Genomic DNA, 22,178 nt, shown 5'->3' with positions numbered 1-22,178 from the left:
TTGGGATCGGTTGAAACCAGGACAGGGAAATTTAGAGGGGAAAAGTAGGCTTGACATACTGTGGTGCCCATATGGAATATGCCCTTGCCGAGGTTGTATGTAATTCTGTGCCGAGAAAAACTGAAACCTGTTTTTCAGTACACATTAACCAAATTTAGAGAGGAAAAAAGAACGGAGACCCCACTGACAGCTTAAGGGTTTTTCAAGGGCCACTCAGATACTGTTCTTCTCCTGCCTCCCCAGGAATATCTGGCTTCCCACATCCCTTCAAACTTTAAACTCTTTATATTTTTGCCTTTTGAGTTTGCTCTTCTGGCACTGACGATGCCTTTGTCCCTCCGGGGCACTTTCTTCTCCCTTTTCCACAGCAAGCTGAGAGCCAGATCAGCAAACAAACCAAAGTGGAGGTGCTGCGAAGGCCTGAGCGCCCCACACTGCATCTGCGCATACCGTCCCAGCCAGGGGTGCTGCCTGGTGCCCCTCAGCCATTGCCGCCTCCTTCCTCTGCTGCTTCAGCCTCGGGACAGCCCCTCTATATTAATCACGCTGCAGCTCTGCCAAGCGGGCCGGGTATTGAGTCGCCCAGCGAGCTCTTCCTTAAGCTTCCCTCTTCTGCCACCAGTGCCCAGCCCCCAGTGCAAGTGCCTTTGCACGAGCCCTATGGCATGGCCTCTGCTTGCCCCCCACCAGATCCAGGTTTTCCTTCCCCCTCCTTGGTGGGCCAGAGTCCTACAGTGCCTAGCGGCTTTGTCTCTTCCTCTTCTGCCTCCTCTGGACAGTCTCCGCTCCTACCAAACCCTCGTCTGGTCCCACAAGCTGGAGAGTTGCAGCCCACTCCGCCTGGGACCCCAAGGCATCAGCCCTCCACGCCGGACCCCTTCCTGAAGCCCCGCTGCCCTACTGGATCCTTGGAAAACTTGACTGTGCCTGGAAGCCCTCAGCGAGCTGCGCTTCTGCTTTCCCCCCCACCCTTTGGGGAGCCGCAAAAAAAGGGGCTGGATATCAAGAAGGAAGAGACCGGTCCAGGGATCGGCTCTCCTAGTTACAGCTCCAGCTATAGTAACTCCCCTTCCAGTGCTCTCCCCTCCAGTGAAATGAAGGCCCCGGATGTTTTTAAAGCCCCGCTCACCCCCCGCCAGTCTCAGGTGGAGCCTCAAAGCCCGGGCTTAGGGCATCGGCCCCCAGATTCTCATCCTCTGTCTGCTTCCCCGCCCAGCCAGGCTGATCTCTACAGGCAGTCACCTTACCCAGATCCCTATGCCCAGCCCCCACTGACCCCGAGACCTCAACCCCAACCCCCGGAGGCCTGCTGTGTTTTGCCTCCCCGTTCATTGCCTTCGGATCCCTTCTCACGCATACCTGCCAGCCCACAATCTCAGTCAAGCTCCCAGTCCCCTCTCACTCCCCGTCCTCTCTCTACTGAAGCCTTCTGCCAGTCTCCCGTCACGCCTCGCTTTCAGTCCCCTGACCCCTACTCCCGACCCCCCTCCAGGCCCCAATCCCGAGACCCCTTTGCCCCCCTGCACAAACCTCCCCGTGCTCAAATTCCAGACACTGGCTTCAAGCCGATGCCCATCTCCCACAGTACCTTGGCAGTTGGGAATTTTTCAGCAGTGCCACCCTCATCTGAGTCCCACCCAAAGACCAACCAGCAGTCTCAGTTTATTCGTTCCCCTGGTGCCAGCGTCTTTCCCAGTGCTCAGCCGCAGATGCGGTTCACCTTCCCTCCCAATGAGCCCGTCAAGAGCTCTCCTTCCCATGCGGTCAACAGCCATTTTGCTCCTGGCAAACCTCAAAGCACAAGCTATGTTTCGTCACCGGGCTTCCACCAGGCTGGGAGCCCTCTGGGCCCAAGCAAGAACACCCCAGACTCTTACACGATTCCCCCGTTGCGACCTCCATCGGTGCTGCCCCAGCAGCCACCTTCACAGCAAGATGGTGCTTTGTCCTTTCTGCCACGAGGAGGCATGCCTTCAAGTGACAAGAGGGAGGAGGGGACAATAGGACCCCCCAGTAGAGAGCTGCAAGAACTGACAGCTGGCCAGGAGGGCTCTGTTGGCAGCAACGCTACCCAGACCGAGATGGAAAAACAGCGCCAGGTAAGTTGGTTGCATTGGGGTAGGGAAGTTGAACTTCAGCTTTGGAACTAGAGTAGATGGACAAGGAGACAGGAAGGGCCTTAATGGCTCTTTTCTAGTCCTGCTACCTGAGTGCGTAGCAATGAGGTGAAGGAGGCTAGTAAAGAATTATGTGTGCCCTGAAGGAGACAAGACAGACAGATTTGCTTAAAGGGCTTCTGAGCACAAGCTATTCATAACCGTCTGCGCCCTGTTCCTTTGGTCCTCTACCAGCGTCAGAGGCTCCGGGAGTTGCTTATCCGTCAGCAGATCCAGAGGAACAACTTGAGGCAAGAAAAAGAGAGTGCAGCAGCTGCAGCCAGCAATGTTCAGTCCTCCTGGAATGCTGAGGGCACCGGACCAGCCTTTGAGCAGATGAGCCGCAGCATGACTCCTTACCCATCAGCACAGGTAGGCCTGTAGCCACAAGAGAGGCCTGGATTCAGCCGCACTGTGAATTGTGGAATCTGACTTTCCATACAACTTTTGATATTATCACCAAAAGGATTCTTCCAGGCACGAAAGACAAGATCCACGCTTGAAAGATCAATTAAATTGATTTACCGGTATTGGTAAGGAATCATCTCAACTAATGGTCAGCACCTGGGCAGAGTTAGATAAGGGTTGACAGCACACAAGAAAGGGTTGGTCTTGGTTCGCTTGTGGCTATGTGGGGATTCTAGGCTGATCTCCCTTTTCACCGTGTCCTCAGGTTCTGCCATTCACTCTCCTATAGATTCCATTCAAAGATCTGAAAGAGGTCCTCTTTCTGACAGTCTGGGACAGAGACAGTACCAGGGTCTAAATCTGCTCTCTCTGTTGCATGCATAACTTTTTACATGTGCTGCTGGGTCCAGCGTTTAAAAAATTGATACCGCCCTGGTGGGTTAAACCTGTAATGCTAAATTGTGTTAAATCCCAGTGAGATAAATGTTCAAATGAATACAATTGGGTGACGGTCCTTATTGCACTACACTTTGTACATTATTTATTTTGTTTATTAAGTGTTTATGCTGCCCGTCTCCCCTATAAGGTGACTCTACACTATGACTTTCCTGAAAGTATTTTACTCTGCGTAAAACTCACATTAACAGAAGAGAATATTTGTAGCTCAGGGCTGAACTGTGGGGTCCTTGGTGCTCTCTGAGCTTGGTTGTTTTCTTGTACGTGTTTCATTACCCAACAAGGTAACATCGACACTGCTACCACGATGATGTTACCTAGTTGGGGTAATGAAACACCTACAAGAAAAGAACCAAGCTTAGAGAAACAAATGACCCCCAGAACTCATACGGTTCTGTCAAGTAGTAATAGTCTTGAACGTTGACTCTTCCTTTCCATAGGACAAGGGACTACTTGGCAGCCTGGGGAGCACTCCAGGGGGCAGCAAGCTGCCCAGCGGTGTGATGGTACAGGCACCCTACATGCACGATGAACGACTGGCTCGGCCACCTCCAGCAGCAACACCCTCTGCCATGGATATCAATGGCAGGTAAGGCTCTAGTTGGTGTTAGAAAAGCCAATCCAATCACAATGGCAAGATGGACCAAAGAAAAGAGGCCAATCATTGATCAGTAGAACCCTATTTCTAGCCAACCAGAGGTATTTTGCTGTTTGTGACTCACTCCACCTACTTTTCTGCATTCTCTCCAAAGCAGATGGTGCCACAGAAATTCAGCGATAAAACTATGATATTAGTGGAAGCAAGCATATTATTTATTCATTGAGCTTACATTGCCACCCAATTCTCAGCAGCCCTGAGTAGTATACGAATGATTTAAACAGCAAAATAATAATTAAAAAAATGTGGCAAACAAAAAAGGGTGGAGATGGCAGAATAGCAAATTGAGTAAAAACAAAAGCTGGTCACAACTGCCACTTGCTAGGGAAAGCTGTCCCCTATTTTTGAGGATTTCTTCGTACCGGCACCATTATATTACCGGGGGGGGGGGGAGTTATAAAAGATATTTATTTATTTATCAAATTTATAAACTTCCCATCTTGCTGTTTGGGTCGACTCCAGATAGCTTTTAGGGTGAATGGTAATAGGTTACCTAAACCACTTTTTAAAATGTCTCCTTTTTCAGGCCATCGGTGACAGCAGCGGCCCAGCCCTTTTATGCCCGCAGTGTCTTCCAAACACCACCTACACAGCAGCAGATGTGGCAGCAGCAGCAGCAGCAGCAGCAGCAGCAAGCAGCATCCATGCGTCTCCCGATCTCTTCACGTTTCCCCCAGCCCCCCACCCAAGACCTAAGCCGACAGACTTTGGGAGGCCTGGCTCCACGCCTGCCCGGTCCTGGTGAACAGTTTCAGAGTTCCTCTGGCCCACTGGGAGCCCAGTTCATTGAATTGCGGCATAATATCCCAAAGGGAGTGCTTGCAAGTGGAGCTGGCCCTCCCTTTGTGCAACAGAATCTGCAGGCTCGACCCAGATTCTTCCTGCCTGGGAATGACAGCACCAATCAGGCTTTGAAAGCTTCCGTTATGCCTGTGCAGGTCTCTGTCCTGGGAAACCAAGGCTTACAAACCCAGAAAATCCCTATGTCATCCTCTCTTCAGGGTTCAGAGATGAGCAATAATCACCACTCTCATGCCAAGGCTATTCCCCAGTTGATACTGCCCCCTGGTAACATGGAGGTGCGACACATCGCAGCTCGAACGCCCTCTTCATCTGTCCCTAAAGATGTACCCCTCACCTCAGCTAACATTGAGTCTACCCCAGCCGCTGGCAAGAATCAACTAAGTCTGGTCAGTAGGCCATTAGCTTGCGAGGTCCCGGTGGAACCCGATTTAGATGATGATTTTGATTCTCACAAGGATCTTGTTGAAGATGATGATGACTTGGCCAACTTAAGCCTTGATCCAGATGTTGCCAAGGGTGACGATGATCTTGACAACCTGGATAACCTGGAAACCAATGACCCGCACCTTGATGATCTATTAAATGGGGATGAGTTTGATTTGCTAGCATATACAGACCCAGAGCTGGATACTGGAGATAAGAAGGATATCTTCAATGAGCATCTGCGGTTGGTGGAATCTGCCAACGAAAAGGCTGAACGTGAGGATCAGCTTAAAAAAGAGCCCTCCGTAAGTCCCTACCTCAAGGATACCCCTGTTGGTGTTGGCAAGCCAGATGAACCGAAGGCACTATTAATGCCCAGAGATCATGTTCCCAAAGTGAAAGAGGGACTTGGACTTCTTCAGGTTCCCTGTTCATCTTCTGCAAGGGTCTCTCCATCTCCCCTCCTTGCATCTTTCAAAGCCCAAAGTGACATGCTGGACGACAACAAAACTGTTAGCCTGCCAGCTGATATCAAACCCAAGTTAGAGGAAGGGTGTTTAAAGCCCTCGCCTTGCCAGTTTAATACTAGCACTGTAGAGAAGCCTCCTGTGAAATCTGAAGGAGCAGAGAAAATGATTGCTACCTTAGGAGTAAACATAAAAACCAACCAGAATCTCATGGGTCCTAGTGGAGTGCAACTTGGCATGACTCAGTTCCACAACAACAATCACCCTCCCATATCAGATAAGGTCCTCTACAGCACCCAAACTCGTCCATCACTTATTCCTGTCTCAGTGCCCAACAACACTAATTCCATCCTGGAAAAGTTTGAGCTAGATGGAGGACCCTTGAGTCTGAGTAGTAGTCAGCAGCATTCTCCGGCTGATGAACTAGACAAAATGGAAAGCTCCTTGGTGGCCAGTGAGCTCCCTCTCCTGATTGAAGATCTGCTAGAACATGAAAAGAAGGAACTGCAGAAGAAGCAGCAGATGTCTGCCCAAATGCCAGGAGGCTCCCAGCACCTCCAGTCCCACACTGTGTTGGCACATTCTGCTCCCCCTTCCCAACCTCATGATGGGCAGCTAGTAAGCCCTCAGCAACAGCTTCAGTTGAGCATTGTGGCTAGACCACAGGGCATGGTGGGCAACCAGCAACTGATGCATCAGCAGCAGCAACAACGTCTGGCTGGTCCGCAGCAAAACCAAGGACTAGCACCACACATGGCAGTGCCTCAGAACCAATCTCAACTGCTTACCAGTCAGCATGGCATGCAGACAACTCACAGCCAACAGAACCAACAACAGCTCTTAACCCAGAAGAATATGCAAGGTGTGCAGCAGCAGCAGCAGCAACAGCAACAGCAACAGCAGCAGATGATGGGACTTAAGCCTCAGCAAATTGTGATGCAACAACAGCAACAGCAGTTGGCTAACAGCTTCTTCCCTGATACTGGTATGTGTCACATGCAAAAGATCAGGATCACCTGCAACGTTCCAGTTAAAGTTTATTACCATGTTTGTCCAAAAATAAGACCGGGTTTTATTTTTTTGGGACCAAAAGACTCATTAGGTCTTATTTTCAGGAGATGTCTGATTCTGCGGCTGCTTGCCCGCTCCCTCCCACCATCTGCTTGCCCACGTCCGCAACGGCTTACAGGGCTTCCCAGGCCAGAGGCACTTTTCGCCCGGACAGAGAAATGACGGAGACTGGAAGCTTCGTCTACTTGCAAATGGGATGCTTTGAAATGGAGTGATTTGCTCTATTCCGAAGCACCCCATAGACGCCCAAACACTTTTTGCCCAAAGGAAGACTGGAAGCTTTGTCTGCTTGCAGTCATCTCTGGGCAAAAAAGTGCATGGCAGAGCCAGGCAGAGGCAGAGGCACGGGGGGGGGGAGGGCAGGTGATCCAGATGTGCTGCGCGGCCCCCTAGCTCAGAGGCTTGCGCGGTGGCACTGGCAGCAGAAGCATGGGCGGGAGGAGCCAGGCGATCCCAATGCATTGCCCATTCTATCCCACAGTCTTTTGGCTTGCCTGCAGCCGCACCTTAATCACCTGCCTCCCCCTGTGTCTCTGCCTCCTCCTGCTACCAACGCCACCATGCAAGCCTCCTGCGAGCCAGGTGGCTGCGCAGCACGTCCGGATTGCCTGTCTCCCCACGCTTCTGCCTCCGTGCTTGGACTTACCTGCACTGCGCCAAGGGGCCAGGGGGCTGCGGCTGCTGCCAGATATCGTCAGCCCCTGCGTGCTCGCTGCCTCTTGTGCTTATTTTTGGGGTAGGGCTTATATTAGGTCCACCCTAAAAAATCAGGCTAGGGCTTATTTTGGTGGCGGGTCTTATTTTGGGGGAAACATGGTATTAATCATGCCTATACACAAGCATCTACTCAGCTAATGGTTAGCATTAACTTGGCATTAGATAAGGATCAATGGAATTCAAGAGGGTCCGTTTGTAGCTACATAGAGACTCTAGGTTGATTCCTCTTTTGACTCTTCCCCCAGGTTCTGCCATTCTTTCTCTTACATGATGGGAACTATATTAACCTATTTATTTTGTTTGACCAGGATATGCAATGTTCTTAATTGCCATTATGCAAGTCCTACTTTAATTGCAAGTTAAAATTCATTATTCTGCTAATTGGCAGGGGCTAATTGAAAAGAAAACATTCAGAGAATTGAATCACACGACGTTTTCAATGTAGTTTCATCAGGCCAAACCTGATCTAAATTCAAATACAGTCTTTTCTTAATTTGTTAAGAAAAGCACATGAATAACAAATGTTCAAGACTGCAATGTACGTGTGTGTCTGTTTTAAATGTGAGATGGGCAAATCAGCCTAGATTACTCCTAGCCTTTAATTTCATCTTATCACTCCTGTCTACTGATTTAAATAGTTCCAGCCAACTGGGAACTATGCAGCAACACATCTGGGGAGTGTATCAAAATTCTGTGGGGCATATCTATATGTAACTATGTGTACAGTGAGGATATTATGTCATTCAGGTGTGATTTATACATATGAAGGAAAAAGACTTAGAAAAATTACCTTTACCGTGTAATAGGGATCTTAGCTCTAAAGCAGTGTTTCTCAACCTTGACGATTTTAAGGCATGTGGACTTCAACTCCCAGAATTCCACAGCCAGCATTGCTGGCTGTGGAATTCTGGGAGTTGAAGTCCACATGCCTTAAAATCGTCAAGGTTGAGAAACACTGCTCTAAAGACTTAGTTCTCTGTGAATTTGGAGCTATCGTATGGTGAATTCAATTCACTCCCATATTAGAAATAATAGTCTGAAGCTGCTGTAGATTGGTGGTGATGTTTGTTTGGGTTTACTGTATGTAGATAATAGAAATCCAGGTGATCACTAAATGGCAGCAGAGAATTAAATATTTCCAGCAAGTCTTTAGCAAGGGATGGTTTTCCAGTCAACTAACTCTTTGTTTTGGTGAACTATGCATTAGATCCCAAATACTTTAACGTTATACTTTAATAACTGCTCTTTAGAAGGCCAGATCCTGAAGTTGAAACTCAAATACTTTGGCCACCTAATGAGAAAGAAGGACTCACTGGAGAAGAGCCTAATGCTGGGAAAGATTGTGGGCAATAGAAGAAGGGGACGACAGAGAATGAGATGGCTGGATGGAGTCACTGAAGCAGTAGGCGTGAGCTTAAATGGACTCCAGAAGATGGTAGAGGACAGGAAGGCCTGGAGGAACGTTGTCCATGGGGTCGCGATGGGTTGGACACGTCTTCGCAACGAACAACAACAACTTTAACTTGAGATAAGAGCAATCCATAGCCTCCTCACATGTTGGTCTCTTTTCTCTCTGTTTGTAACCTCCCACCTCCTGTCCCCCATATGCTTGTAAAGATCTAGATAAATTTGCTACTGAGGACATCATGGATCCCATTGCCAAAGCCAAGATGGTAGCTCTAAAGGGTATCAAGAAGGTCATGGCGCAAGGCAGCATCGGGGTTGCTCCAGGCATGAACAGGTAAGCAGAAAACTGGGTCATTGATGGAGCAGAAGGTTTTGAGGCAGGACTCCCATGTAACAATAATAGCATTTCCTTACAGCTTGAGCTTCTTCCTCATCTTTATTATTAAATTCAAATAATGAGTTTTATATGTAAAAGATAAACGATAGATTTGCATCAGCTCTCCTGCCTGAGTTAATATAGTAGCCTAGTGCCTACTAAACTGGAAATTTTAAAGGCTGTGCTGCAGAGTAAGTGGAAAAGGGCTACCCTGTCATTCGTAGCAGAGCGTTTTTAATTTTAATTTGATTACTGAAGAGGTAATTATTATTATAATAATGTTCTGGAAGCAGAGACAGTGGCTTTCTAATGATGGTTTCTGATGAGATATTTACATTGCAACAATGAAAATACAAAAAGGCCATCTGTTCCCCACGCCTAGTCTTTTGCAGGAAGTCCTTGCTTAACAACCAACCGGTTGCTTAGTTATTAAGCAAAATCGCTTTATGGTTGTTAAGCAAGGTTATGGCAGACCACCCAAAAGCTGTTTATGACCAGTTCTGAAATCATAGCTGTTGTACCACTCCCGTGGTTGTTTGTCCTTATGGCTGACCGCAGAAATGCTGCAGCACTCTCCCGCCTAGCTCCCCCACTAGGTCCCCTCAGGTCTTTCTCCACCATCACCATGGTCTCCACAGGCCTCCCCCAATAGGTCCTTGCAGGGCTTGGGCCTCTTCCCACCCACCCTCTGTTACTGATTAAACACTTTGAAAATCTTGGGCGCTCTGGAGCTTTCTGCAGTGCTGTGTAGCCTGGATGGCCTCATGGCAGGTTTCCAGAAGCAGCTACCATTTCCTAAGTGATCAGAAATGAATGTGGCCACTTGGAAAATGGCAGCCGATTTTGAATGCAGCTGCCGGACAAAGCAGTGTCCCTTCTGCTTCCCTAATGCATTCTGCACAGCACTGCAGTTACCTCCTCGGAAGTTTTCACCAATCAAGAAGGTCATGAATCTAATAAACAGGTGACCAAACTCGCAACTTGTTTGCTTCCTTGGGGCCAAGAGGCTGCACCTGCACCCCAGGCATCTCCACGGTTTCTGTACCAAAGCTAGCATCCAGTTGGAAACGGATATTTTGTTCGCTCTTTTGGTTCGCTTGATGTGCCAACAATTTACCAGCATTCTTGCTGGATTCCCAATAATTTAACTTTATTCTCCTCAAAGCAGTTTAATTTAATTTTATAATAAAAGTATTATATGTTCAGTAGGATTTTTTTGCATTGACTGAAAAACTTCCTTTAATTCCTGTTGATAATGAAGATTTTTAAATTTCCTTCACCAAACAACATAAACAAGGATCCAGGTCCTTCTGTTCTCCTTATATGCATCCCAAATTACCTGAATACTAGGTGGATTACAATTGTTCTTTTTTTAAAAATGATAATGTTTGTTGTCTAATATAAATAGAAAAAATATTATACTATCACAGAAGTATTAAAATTTTAGCATTACCTAACATTTTTAAATTGAAGTGTTTCTGTGATTGAAGTTTTATCTGATATAAGAGCCTTAGAATCTAAAACATGATCTAATAAAAGACAAAATCAAAACATAATCACAAAATATTTATGACATGGGAAGTAAATGTAGAATCCAGAGTGGTGGGATAAAGTCTATGTCTGGGACAAATATATACCGAATTAAGTGCATGGAAATAAGCATAAAACATTTTCTAATTCTGATTATAAGTACATTTTGGGTAGGATACTCCAATCCATAATAAAATCAAAGGCGTAATTGAGATCTCCACCAAAAATTTTGAAGTCATGAAAACAAATCTTGTTTCTTGGTTGGGAGAAGCTTACTTTGAAAGACTGTGTCATAAAATCTAAATACCGTTTCCTAGTCCAGGGGTGAACTCTGGAAATTGCTGAATTCTAGCTACTATCGGTCCCAGACAATGTGGTCATATGTGAAGGACGATGGGAATTGCAGTCCAAAAACTTAACAGAGGTCCAGATGTTGCCCATCCAGTCCTAGATTAATACTAGCTGTATTCATTATGTTTAGTGGTATCTTCCAATCATTCTGTGCCCTGCATCCTTCCTCCTTCTAGGCAACAAGTCTCTTTGTTGGCTCAGAGGTTATCTGGAGCTTCATCTTCATCTGAAATGACAAATCACATTTTACCTGTAACTGGAGGGCAGGTGAGTAGTGATTGGCAGACTGAGTGAGATTTTCTGTTGGTGGCTTTGGGGGGAGTTGAGGTGATTCACTTGGTGTCAGGTGCAAAACCAGACTCACATGTGCAGAGTTCAAGCTAACTACTTTATTTGATTCTGCCTTTATAATACAGGAATCTTCCCCAGTCTGGCAACCTTCTCCTGGGAGCTATTACATAAGGCTCCAAGGAACCTAGGGGGGGGGGAGAAAGGGTATTATTGGTCCTAGCCCTTTTGCAGTTGTGCAATGACTCCAGGCTGACTCCACACTTGATCTCTCCTCCCTGCCAGGCTAAATGCTTCCGAACAATTGGCAGTGGAGAATAAGGGTTTTGGCTAGAGATGCTATAGAGAAAACAGTAGGTGGAAAAAAAGATTTCTGGTTTGCCATTGCGGCCACCGCAGCTGCTGGAAAGCGAGCTCCGTCTTCCACGTTTGGTTTCGCTCCACTGGGGGACCCTGGAAAGGGTCGAAACTTGCACTTAGAAACCAACTTGCACTTAGAAACCAACGTGGATGAAACTGGGTGAGATCTGATCTTTTTACCCTAAGTACTTCCTTTTCCTGTAAAAGCTGCCTGAAGTAGCTTTCCCTGTGAGGAGAGAGGGAAGGGAATTTCTATACCACCCTCTAAGAATAGCTGTGACTGACTACCAGGGGAATTAAAGCATTAAAAGAACAACTTTAATCTAATTGGATTTATATGTTCCTGAAACTTGGGGACCAATTTTTTTCCTATTTTTATTGGAGACTTTTGCTTTTATCTACAAAAAAGAAATAAAATTGGAAAAAGGATTATAAAAATTTTGGACTTAAAAAACCTTAAATGACATCAGTGACATCTTGTGGCGAAGTTTGGTATTACAACTTATTTCCTAAAAGAGATTTGGCTCGAAGCCCAGACCTTAGATAAGACTCTTTTGATCTTGGCACCACCTGTGAGAAACTCAGCTGTAAGAGAACAGCTGGGTGGCATAACTGGCCTACTTGAACTGTGAATATAAACCTTTACTGACTTTCAGAGTTATATGTGGGGAATTCCTATCTCTTTATTTGAGGAATATTGGTTACTATATGAGATGATGAAATACCTTGGACTATAAAATCTTGCTTGACAAACGATTTCTACTATAAAGACTATTTATAAACACATGAAAGAGATGGATGAAGACCAGGAAAAGATCCTTTCCATGTTGAAAGCAATACATGAAACCATTCTTTCAGCTTGTGATAAAATAAGATCTAACATAAAAGATCAAGACGCCAGCTTAGATATACAAACCCAGACTTTGACTACAACCAAAGAACTAACAATGCAGAAGATAACAGAAGAAGTGGAACAATCAAATATTAAGACAGAGGACTCAGTTGACCAACAAATACAGTTAATGGAAAATCCAGAAAAGGGAGTGATAACACTGAAAATGGAAAAGACTTTCTATATAAATCAAGAAATTTGAGAAAGAAGAAGAACAGATTGAATGGAATATCAGGGCAATCATGGGGAATTGGAATAATAGGAAGACGACTTAATGAATACAAATGGGCTAGTCCTTCCCAAAAAATGGCAATTAAATGGTCTCCTTCATATCAAATAATATATATAATAATAGAGGGAGATCTATTTGACGATCTAAAAGCACTGATATGGAAGCCTAATTGGCAAAGGAAGAAAGCCAAAATAAGACTGAAGAAAATTGGGAAAATTGATTTATTAGAGGGGATTTCATATTCGTAATTAGAGGGTTAAAGGGAGAAGTTGAGATACGGGAAATTCTGGTCATTAGATTTAAAATATTTGGAAATTAGTTGAAAATAAGCATTTTATCTGTTTAATATTAGACCTAAAAGGAAAAAAAATAAGTATTATGTATATGTTTGATTTATTGATTAACCCAGGTAATACATATAATGGTTTTGATTTATTAAAGGGGATATTGTATTATTAAGTAGATGATTTAATATGGTGGGAAATAGATAACTTTTAGGAAATAGAACAAGATTATATTCAAATGGATAAAATGTGTACTTTGGATATTAGATTCTGTTATGAATTGAGATAAGGGAAATCTTGGTTACCTAAAGCCTGAAAATTATAAATATCAAAGGTTAAATTGGAATATTGATGGGAAAATAAAAATTGGGAAAAAATTAATAACAGGATATGGATTGTTTATGAAGATTGAATGTAAAAAATAATTAATATACGTATAAGCTAAAAACTTATTGATAAGTATAATAATGATGTTTTTACTGAGTTGATATAATAAGAACTGTATTAGCTGAAATACGAGACAGTAAATGTTAAGGCAGCGGTTCTCAACCTATGGGTCGCGACCCCATTTGGGGTCGAACGACCATTTTACGGGGGCCGCCAAACAATGCGATCCGCCATTTTTCCCCCTCAGGGGCCGCTGCCGTGCATGCGCGCCGTGCATGCGCGCCGTGCATGCGTGCCGTGCATGCGCGCCGTGCATGCGTGCTGCACATGGGGGCGCTGCCGCGCATGCCCGCCGCGCCGCGCATGCGCGGCGCAGCTGTGTGACCGGGGGTCGCCGTATAAAAAGGTTGAGAACCACTGTGTTAAGGGAAAAAGAGGAAATATTTGATGTTGTAACTTGAGATTTGTACTAAAGATTTTGTCATCGAACTATTGATTAACCCAGCCACCACGTTGCTTTTTAAATACTTAAATGTAAAATTGGAAAATTATTAAAATATTATATAAAAAAATAAAAATAAAATAGTAGGTGGAGATTCATTTTTAGCCATAAAGTTTATTAGGTTACTTTAAGTTATCTCAAGGAATAATGTATAGGAGGAGGAAGGGTTTTTTTAAAAATCCATTTTGAGGTAGTTTGTGCATAAATGAAATAGCTACTGTAAAATATTAAAAAAAAGATGACTTATAGTTCTTACAATTTAAAATTCCTTGCAGGAACGCAGCAATGATCCAGCACAGGCTCGTCCAAATCCTCCAACTTTTGCTCAAGGTGTCATCAGTGAGTAGCTGGCAGTCTAGGCTGGGTTCAGCCGGGTAGTGCTTTTCTTTAAAGTCTCATCTTGCTCATGTTGCATACAATACAGTCAAGTGCTGAGATAATTTTGGATTGCTTAGCCTGGAATAATTATTGCTTTCTGGTTCCAAGTGCAATTTCTGTGCTGCATAAATATTTTTGTTCATGAGTGTGGAAGGTTGACGCAAAAGGCTAGTAACAGAATTCTTATTTGTATTGGTTTGTTGTGTTAAAACCAGTTCTTTCAGCTGTACATGGAAAGTCAAGGAAGGTGTGGGTAGATGCCATTCTCAGAAATAAATAAGAAGGACATTTTCAAGGTCCCCACATCAGTTCTCAGCAGAGTGTAAGCTAACGTTTGGGAAATTTATGAGTTCTGAAATAATGGACCAAATTGGACATATACTATATGCTAAAGAGAAAATAAGGAACTGTTTGGAAGCATACTTCCTAATCTTCACTTTTATGTACAGTGAGGGGGGGGGGAAATCATTTGATCCCCTGCTGATTTTGTACAAAGAAACGATCAGTCTATAATTTTAATGGTAGGTTTATTTTAACAGTGAGAGACAGAATAACAACAAAAAAATCCAGAAAAACGCATTTCAAAAAAGTTATAAATTGATTTGCAATTTAAGGAGTGAAGGAAGTATTTGACTCCATTGCAAAACATGACTTAGTACCAGGTGGCAAAACTCTTGTTGGCAATCACAGAGGTCAGGTGTTTCTTGTAGCTGGCCACCAGGTTTGCACACATCTCAGGAGGGATTTTGTCCCACTCCTCTTTGCAGATCCTCTTCCAAGTCATTAAGGTTTTGAGGTTGACGTCTGGCAGCTCAAACCTTCAGCTCCCTCCACAGATTTTCTATGAGATTAAAGTCTGGAGACTGGCTAGGCCACTCCATGACATTAATGTGCTTCTTCTTGAGCCAACCTTTTGTTGCCTTGGCCGTGTGTTTGGGGTCATTACCATGCTGGAATACCCATCCACGACCCATTTTCAATGCCCTGGCTGAGGGGAAGAGGTTCTCATCAAGCTTTGATAGTACAAGGCCCCGTCCATGGTCTCTTTGATGTGGTAAAGTTGTCCTGTCTCCTTAGCATAAAAACATAATGTTTCCACCTCCATGTTTGATGATGGAGATGGTGTTCTTGGGATCATAAGGCAGCATTCCTCCTCCAAACACAGTGAGTTGAATTGATGCCAAAGAACTTGATTTTGGTCTCATCTGACCACAACACTTTCACCCAGTTCTCCTCTGAATCATTCAGATGTTCATTGGCAAACTTCAGACTGGCCCGTACATGTGCTTTCTTGAGCAGGGGGACCTTGTGGGAACTGCACGATTTCAGTCCTTTCATAGCTTAGTGTGTTACCAATTGTTTTCTTGGTGACTATGGTCCCAGATGCCTTGAGATCATTGACAAGATCCTCCCGTGTAGTTCTGGGCTGATTCCTCACTGTTCTCATGATCATTGAAACTCCACGAGGTGAGATCTTTCATGGAGCCCCTGAGGGAGATTAACGGTTATTTTGTGTTTCTTCCATTTGCGAATAATCTCATCAACTGTTGTCACCTTCTCACCAAGCTGCTTGGCTTGTAGCCCATTCCAGCCTTGTGTAGGTCTACAATCTTGTCCCTAACATCCTTGGACAGCTCTTTGGTCTTGGCCATGGTGGAGAGTTTGGAATCTGATTGATTGCTTCTGTGGACAGGTGTCTTTTATACAGGTAACAAGCTGAGATTAGGAGCACTCCCTTTAAGAGAGTGCTCCTAATCTCAGCTCGTTACCTATATAAAAGACACCTGGGAGCCAGAAATCTTGCTGATTGATAGGGGATCAAATACTTCTTTCACGCATTAAAATGCAAATCAATTTATAACTTGTTTGAAATGCATTTTTCTGGATTTCTTTTTTTTTTGTTGTTGTTATTCTGTCTCTCACTGTTAAAATAAACCTACCATTAAAATTATAGACTGATCATTTCTTTGTCAGTGGGCAAACGTACAAAGTCAGCAGGGGATCAAATACTTTCCTCCCCTCACCGTATTGTGTCCCCAATTCTTATAAAAACAGACTGAATATTTTTAAAACTGGCTGAAGTTTGCTGAAAAATAATATGCAACCTTGAAAATGATGTTGTCATTCAGTCATATATTTTCTTTTTTAGTCTACATACAATTGATCGATCCAATAACTTTTAAAAGCACTTACTGAATGCTAGGAAGAGAAAGGCCTGTCATTTTTAGCTGTATTGAATAAGTAGTTTGTTTACCAATATAAATAAGTATTTTTAAGGACAGTTAATATTTTGTTATGTTTCTGGGGTGCCTTAGTTACCCACAGATATGCCCAAGCAGGAGAATGGCTTTCACCCAAAATAGACTGTCACATTCCAGTGCAGTAATGTGGTTTGCTGAATTCTGACTTAGTGTAATGTGTGAAATCTGCCATTGTAGTTTGATATCTAGGCTTTATCACAATGCACTATGTAAACCGGGTTATTGTCATTCAAAAGACCATGTTTTAACTAATAACATTAATATTAATAGCAATATTAATATGATGGAGGCATCAGTAGCAGCACATAATACAGTACATTCATAGCTGTTGCTTTCCTTCTTTCTGATCCCGAGATAATAGTCCCACTAATCTTTGCTCAGTGCTTTTTTCTTTATCCATGTCACTTACTGTTACTTGTACACCTCAAAAAATCCCAAAAATCTGAAGCAGAGAAAAAAAATGAAGATTTTAATATCAAACAAGCAACTAATACCTATCCTGTGCTGCTTCCTGCAGTGTTCAGTCTTGACTTGCTGCAGATGTTAGCACTTTTTTTTTCTCCCCTATGCAAGGTGTGATTCCCAGGCGTGGCTCTCTAGCTACCCAAATCCTCGTCTTCTGTTTCCACCTGCAGATGAGGCTGATCAGCGCCAGTACGAAGAGTGGCTTTTCCACACCCAGCAGCTTCTCCAGATGCAGCTAAAGGTGCTGGAGGAGCAAATCGGGGTGCACCGGAAGTCCCGCAAAGCCCTGTGTGCCAAGCAGCGGACAGCTAAAAAAGCCGGTCGTGAATTCCCTGAGGCTGACGCCGAAAAGCTGAAGCTGGTAACTGAGCAACAGAGCAAGATCCAAAAGCAGCTGGATCAGGTATGTGACAGTATCGGGGCTCTGTTATTCATGCAGTTCCTAATTTGACCATGAAAGTGGCACATGTGTGTGTGTCTGCACATGTGTACAACATTAGCAGGCCCTAGATTATGTATTCATTTATGTTTTAGTTCAGGACTTTTCAACCTTTTTCACCCATTGTACCACTTGTAGGATATGGCAATATCTGAGTACCACCAGTCGACTAGCAAGGTCAAAAACTTGATGACCAAAAAAAGGGGGGGAGTGATGAAGTACAGGTAGTCCTCAACTTACAACAGTTAGCTTAGTGACTGTTCAAAGTTACAATGGCACTGAAAAAAGTGCCCCCCAAGGCACAGCCAAGCAAGACACCTGCCTGTCCAGCTGGCAGTGCTTTTCCTCCTGTCCGAGGTTTTCATTGTTGTGACCATTTCTGTTGAGGATTGGCAGTGGGGGTGGGGTGGGGGGTGTTTGCTTTTTATTCCCTCCCTCTTCTGGGTGGTTGCAGCAGGTTTTGGTCACTTCACATGACCCTGGGACACTGTGACCGTCATAAATATGAATCAGTTGCCAAGCATCTGTATGTAAATCACAAGACCCTGGAGATGCTGCAACATTCCAGCTGATCGGCACTTCTTCTGGGGTCAGCAGAAGCGCCAGGATCAGCGCCGAGTTCCAGCTGGAGCCTGGCACTGATCCTGCTGCTTCCACTGAACCCTGACAGCCCTGCAGCTCCAGCCATCTCTCGCTCAGGCTTATGCGGTGCTGTTACCGGTTCAGCTCATTCCCTTCCCCCGCTACCACTTTTCTAGGATGGTCGCGTACCACCTGCCAAGTGCCAATGTACCACAGGTGGTACCCGTACCTCTGGTTGAAAAGCCTTGTTTTAGTTCACCCGATAACCAGAGCTCTCCCTGCGCATTTTACACTGGCTAAAAGTTCATAAAAGATAATCACCACCTATGGGAAAGAGAATCAAAATAACCTAAGGATGGGCGAGATGGGTGGCATAGAAATTTAATAAATAAGAATAATAATAACTAATAACCTATAACAACAAGAGACTTGTTGTTTTCTCCGGGGTGAGGGGCACTAACAGAGGAAGAGTGCGGGTTTGACAAATTAAGGTAAAGATCAGTCAATCAGACTAGAGCTGGAAGGGACCTTGGAGGTCTTCTAGTCCAACAGCCTGCTGAGGCAGGAGACCCTATATCAGAGGTCCCCAATCTTTTGGGCACCAGGGACCAGTTCTGTGGAGAGAGGTTTTTCCACGGACCGGAGGGGGCATGGTTTGTGTGCTGCCTGCATCTCACGGATGGGGCTTTGCTTGTTTGTGTGGACCGGTTGCTGGCATGCCGTGGCCCGCTACTGGTCCACGGACTGGAGGTTGAGGACCCCTGCCCTATATCATTCCAGACAAGTGGCTGTGTTTTTTTAAAAACCTCCAGCACCCACAGTTTCTGAAGGCAAGCTGTTCCACTGGTTAATTGTCCTCACTGTTAGGAAGTTTCTCCTTAATTCCAGGTTCCAGATTGAGATGTCCAGTGAGAGCAAGGAGGGGGAAATTGCCTAGTGAATGGGGGCAGCTGCTAGGTGGAAGAGCGGGAGGAGATGGTATATTTGCAGCGAGTAGGTTAGAGTTCAGAGTGATGCAAATCTCTCTCCCTTGACACTTCAGAGCAAAGAGAGTTGCCCTCTCCTAAGGAAGAGAAGGAAATAAGCAGTGGAATTCCTTCTGATGTACTCTTTCCCACTCAACAGGTCCGGAAACAACAGAAGGAACATACCAACCTCATGGCTGAGTACCGCAACAAGCAGCAGCAGCACCAGCAACAAACCTCCACAGTCATGGCCCTCAGCCCTTCCCAAAGCCCTCGTGTCGTGAACAAGCTTCCCGGCCAGTTGCTTTCAGTTCACAGTCTCCAGCAGGGGACACAGGGCCTGCCTGGTCAGGCAGGGGGCCTGCACCTCCCTCAGGCTGCGCCTGTGGCCGTGCAACAGGGCTTACCATTCATGAGCCAGCAACAGTCACCGTTGCCACCATCATCCGGGGCCACCCCTGCCAGCAATTTCTTTCCTGGCAACCGCCTATTACAGGAGAGACAGCTGCAGCAGCATAGACTGCAGCTGGCTCAGAAGCTGCAGCAGCAGAACTTCATGGGACAAATGACAATGCAGCAGCAGCAGCAGCAAGGCATGATGGGACAGCTATCTGTGCAACAGCAGCAGCAGCAGCAGCTTCAGCTTCAGCAGCAAAACCTGATGGGACAGGTATCTATGCAGCAGCAGCAGCAGCAACAACAACAACAACAAAGCACAATCGGCCAGTCTGGTTTGATGGGTCAGCCGCCACCGCCACCACCCACCCCACAGCCAAATCAGAACCTGCTCCCGAAGCAACAAGGGCTACTGAACAGCCAGCCGGGAGCTGTGGTCCAGCAACTCTCTCCGCAGCAACAGCAGCAGCAGCAGCAGCAGCAACAAGTCATACTAGGGCACTCCATGCTGCAGCAGCATCAGGGTGTGTTAGGCCACCAGGCTGCCCAGAGACCAATGCTGTTGACTCCTCAGCAACATCGCACTCTGGGTTGTCCTCAGCAGCTGGCCCAGCAGACTCAAGGGATGATGGGGCACCGGCTTCTTTTGTCTCCTCAGCAGCAGCAGCAGCCGCTGCCACCGCCACCACCATTACCACCACATCAGGCAGGGCTCCTTGGCCAGCAGAGGTTGCTAGGACAGCAGCAACAGCAGCAGAATTCCCTAGCCCAGCACCAGGCCCTCCTGAGCCAGGGGCAAGGCACGCAGCCAGGAATGTTGGCTCAGGGCCCTCAACCAAGTGCCCTCAGCCAAGGGCAGGGCATAGCCCCCGAGCCCATCCAGCACTTTGCGCAGCAGGGGTCTCTGAACCAGCCGCTGCACTCAAGTCAGGGAATGCAGTCAGCCCTGCCAGCACAGCAGCAACAGCAGCAGGGCTTGGCTGTGAAGGAACAACAGGGGGGACCAGAAGGCTCCAGTGTCCTTTCCCAGGAGGGAGCAGTTGGCGTCCTGCAGCAGCAACAGCTTCGGCCCCATTTAGGAGGTCAGGAGCTGGGAGGGCAGATGAATCACCCTGACCAGCAAGGGATGCCCAGCCACGGAGCCCCTCCACAAGAGCAATCCTCTCAGCTGATGCTCCAGCAGCATGGGGAACCGCAGAAGCAGCCAGCTGATATGGGCCAAGCACAGCAGCTTCTCCTGGACTCTCAGCAGAAGAGCCTGTTGGGCCCTATGCAGATGCAGATGCAGCAACAGCAGCAAAACAGTAATTTGCAGCAGCAAAGCAGCCACCTGCAGCGGACTCACCCAGCAATGGATGGTATCTTGCAGCAAGAGGCGTCTCCTCAGCAACCGCCACACCACCACCATCAGCACCGGGAGGCCACTCAGCCTCCCCACTTGCTCAATCAGCAAATGGAGCAGCAAAGCCAAGGGCAGAACACCATGGCTCCACAGCAAAGGATTGTGAGCCAAAACCTGGAACAACCTCCCAAAGGCTTACCGGGCCAACTTGCGCAACAGCAGCAGCGACTTCAGAGCCCAGCTGGAACTTCCAAAACTCCTGGGTTGACAATGTCATTGCAGCAGCAGCAGCAACAACAGCAACAGCAGCAAAGTATGATGCTTCCACAGTCATCACCCCAAGGCCAGAACTTCCTGGCCAGCCCTGTAATGGGTCAGATCCGGGCTCAGCTTCAGGGAGTCATCTCTAAAAATCCACAGCTCCGGAACCTCACCCCTCAACAACAGCAGCAGTTACAGGCTCTGCTAATACAGCGGCATCAGCAGAATTTGCTGCAGCAGAACCAAGCCTTGCGGCAAGGCAGCCCTTATCCAGGGCAGGCCCAGGTGTCACTGGACCAGGGCCGGCCAGGTGCTCCTCAGCTTCCCCTCCCCAGCTCCATGGGACAGCAGATCCCAAGGCAGCCCCCTCTTGCCGTATTCCAGTTTCGTTCGGAGCAGGGATTTGCTGCCTCTACCGAGCAGCAGAAGGTCCCGGTGAACCAGCAGGTGGCCACCAGTCCTCACCAACAGGGTGCATCGAGGCTTCCTATTCCTCAGACTCCCTCTGTTCCCTTGAGTGTCGCTGGTGTGGCCTCTCTCCCACCACAGCAGCCCAGCCCTTCAGAGCCAAAGAGACCATCCCCTTTGCTCCTGGTGAAAAGCCCTGAACAGCAGTCAGCTCCCAGCCAGAAACACCAGCCAACCACTCCCAGTCCCCTGCTCTCTCCTAACCCGGCGCTTTTCGCTGCAAACACAAAGGAAGCGGCTCTTGGCCCCGGGAGCCTCAGAGACTCGGTGTCCCTCACCAAAGTGCCCATGGAGCCATCGGCGGTCAATGGGCAGACGGGGGAATTGGCTTCCTTAGCTGCGGGAAAAGCTTTGCCCCAATCGGGAAACCTTCCCCTTGTTTGTATCAAACAGGAACCCAGGGAAGAGGTGACCCAGTGTGCACTGATGAGTGGCCCCCAGCCAGTCAAGCGGGAAGCAAATGGGGAGCCCGTCTCCCAAGCAGCTGCTGTGGCTGCTGCTGCTGCCGCTGTGCCCACTAACAATAACAGCCTCAGCCGCACTGAAGCTGGCCACCTCTTGCTACAGAAGTTGCTACGAGCCAAGAACGTCACGCTGGGGACTCAGCGCTCGGGCGACGTCAACGGGCACGTGGATGGCAAATTTGCTGGCACAGAGGGCCGATTGCAGATGCTGCCAGATGTTCGGGAGGTGAGCATAAAGGGAAAGGGAAGAATGGCTGCTGCAGTTACAGAAACTCCCAGCTTTTGACCCCACCTACTTTTGTGATGTCTGTGTGGATAATGAATACCCCAATTGAAAACTGTATCTGAAAAGCCAGTCCCACCTGCCCAGTGGTAGAGAAGGTATTTT

General features: G+C 46.7%; 1 protein-coding gene across 12 annotated transcripts in view; it reads left to right on the top strand.

Annotated features, from left to right (window-relative positions):
- The window catches only part of KMT2D (lysine methyltransferase 2D), a 125,594-nt gene that overhangs the window by 74,303 nt on the left and 29,113 nt on the right, over positions 1-22,178 (top strand). For all 12 annotated transcript variants that reach the window (XM_039338846.1, XM_039338843.1, XM_039338842.1 and 9 more), the window contains 9 exons: positions 369-2,099; positions 2,352-2,528; positions 3,461-3,609; positions 4,205-6,357; positions 8,778-8,901; positions 11,001-11,091; positions 14,045-14,108; positions 17,044-17,276; positions 19,020-22,016. In XM_039338846.1, the coding sequence (XP_039194780.1) occupies positions 369-2,099; positions 2,352-2,528; positions 3,461-3,609; positions 4,205-6,357; positions 8,778-8,901; positions 11,001-11,091; positions 14,045-14,108; positions 17,044-17,276; positions 19,020-22,016 (7,719 nt within the window). The remainder of the gene's footprint in view (positions 1-368; positions 2,100-2,351; positions 2,529-3,460; positions 3,610-4,204; positions 6,358-8,777; positions 8,902-11,000; positions 11,092-14,044; positions 14,109-17,043; positions 17,277-19,019; positions 22,017-22,178) is intronic.

This window comes from Crotalus tigris, unplaced genomic scaffold (genome assembly GCF_016545835.1).
Source record: "Crotalus tigris isolate CLP2741 ecotype Arizona unplaced genomic scaffold, ASM1654583v1 scf7180000017721.692284, whole genome shotgun sequence".
NCBI classification, from domain to species: domain Eukaryota; kingdom Metazoa; phylum Chordata; class Lepidosauria; order Squamata; family Viperidae; genus Crotalus; species Crotalus tigris.
The sequence above is the reverse complement of the archived record's forward strand: the minus strand, read 5'-3'. Positions and strand labels throughout refer to the sequence as shown.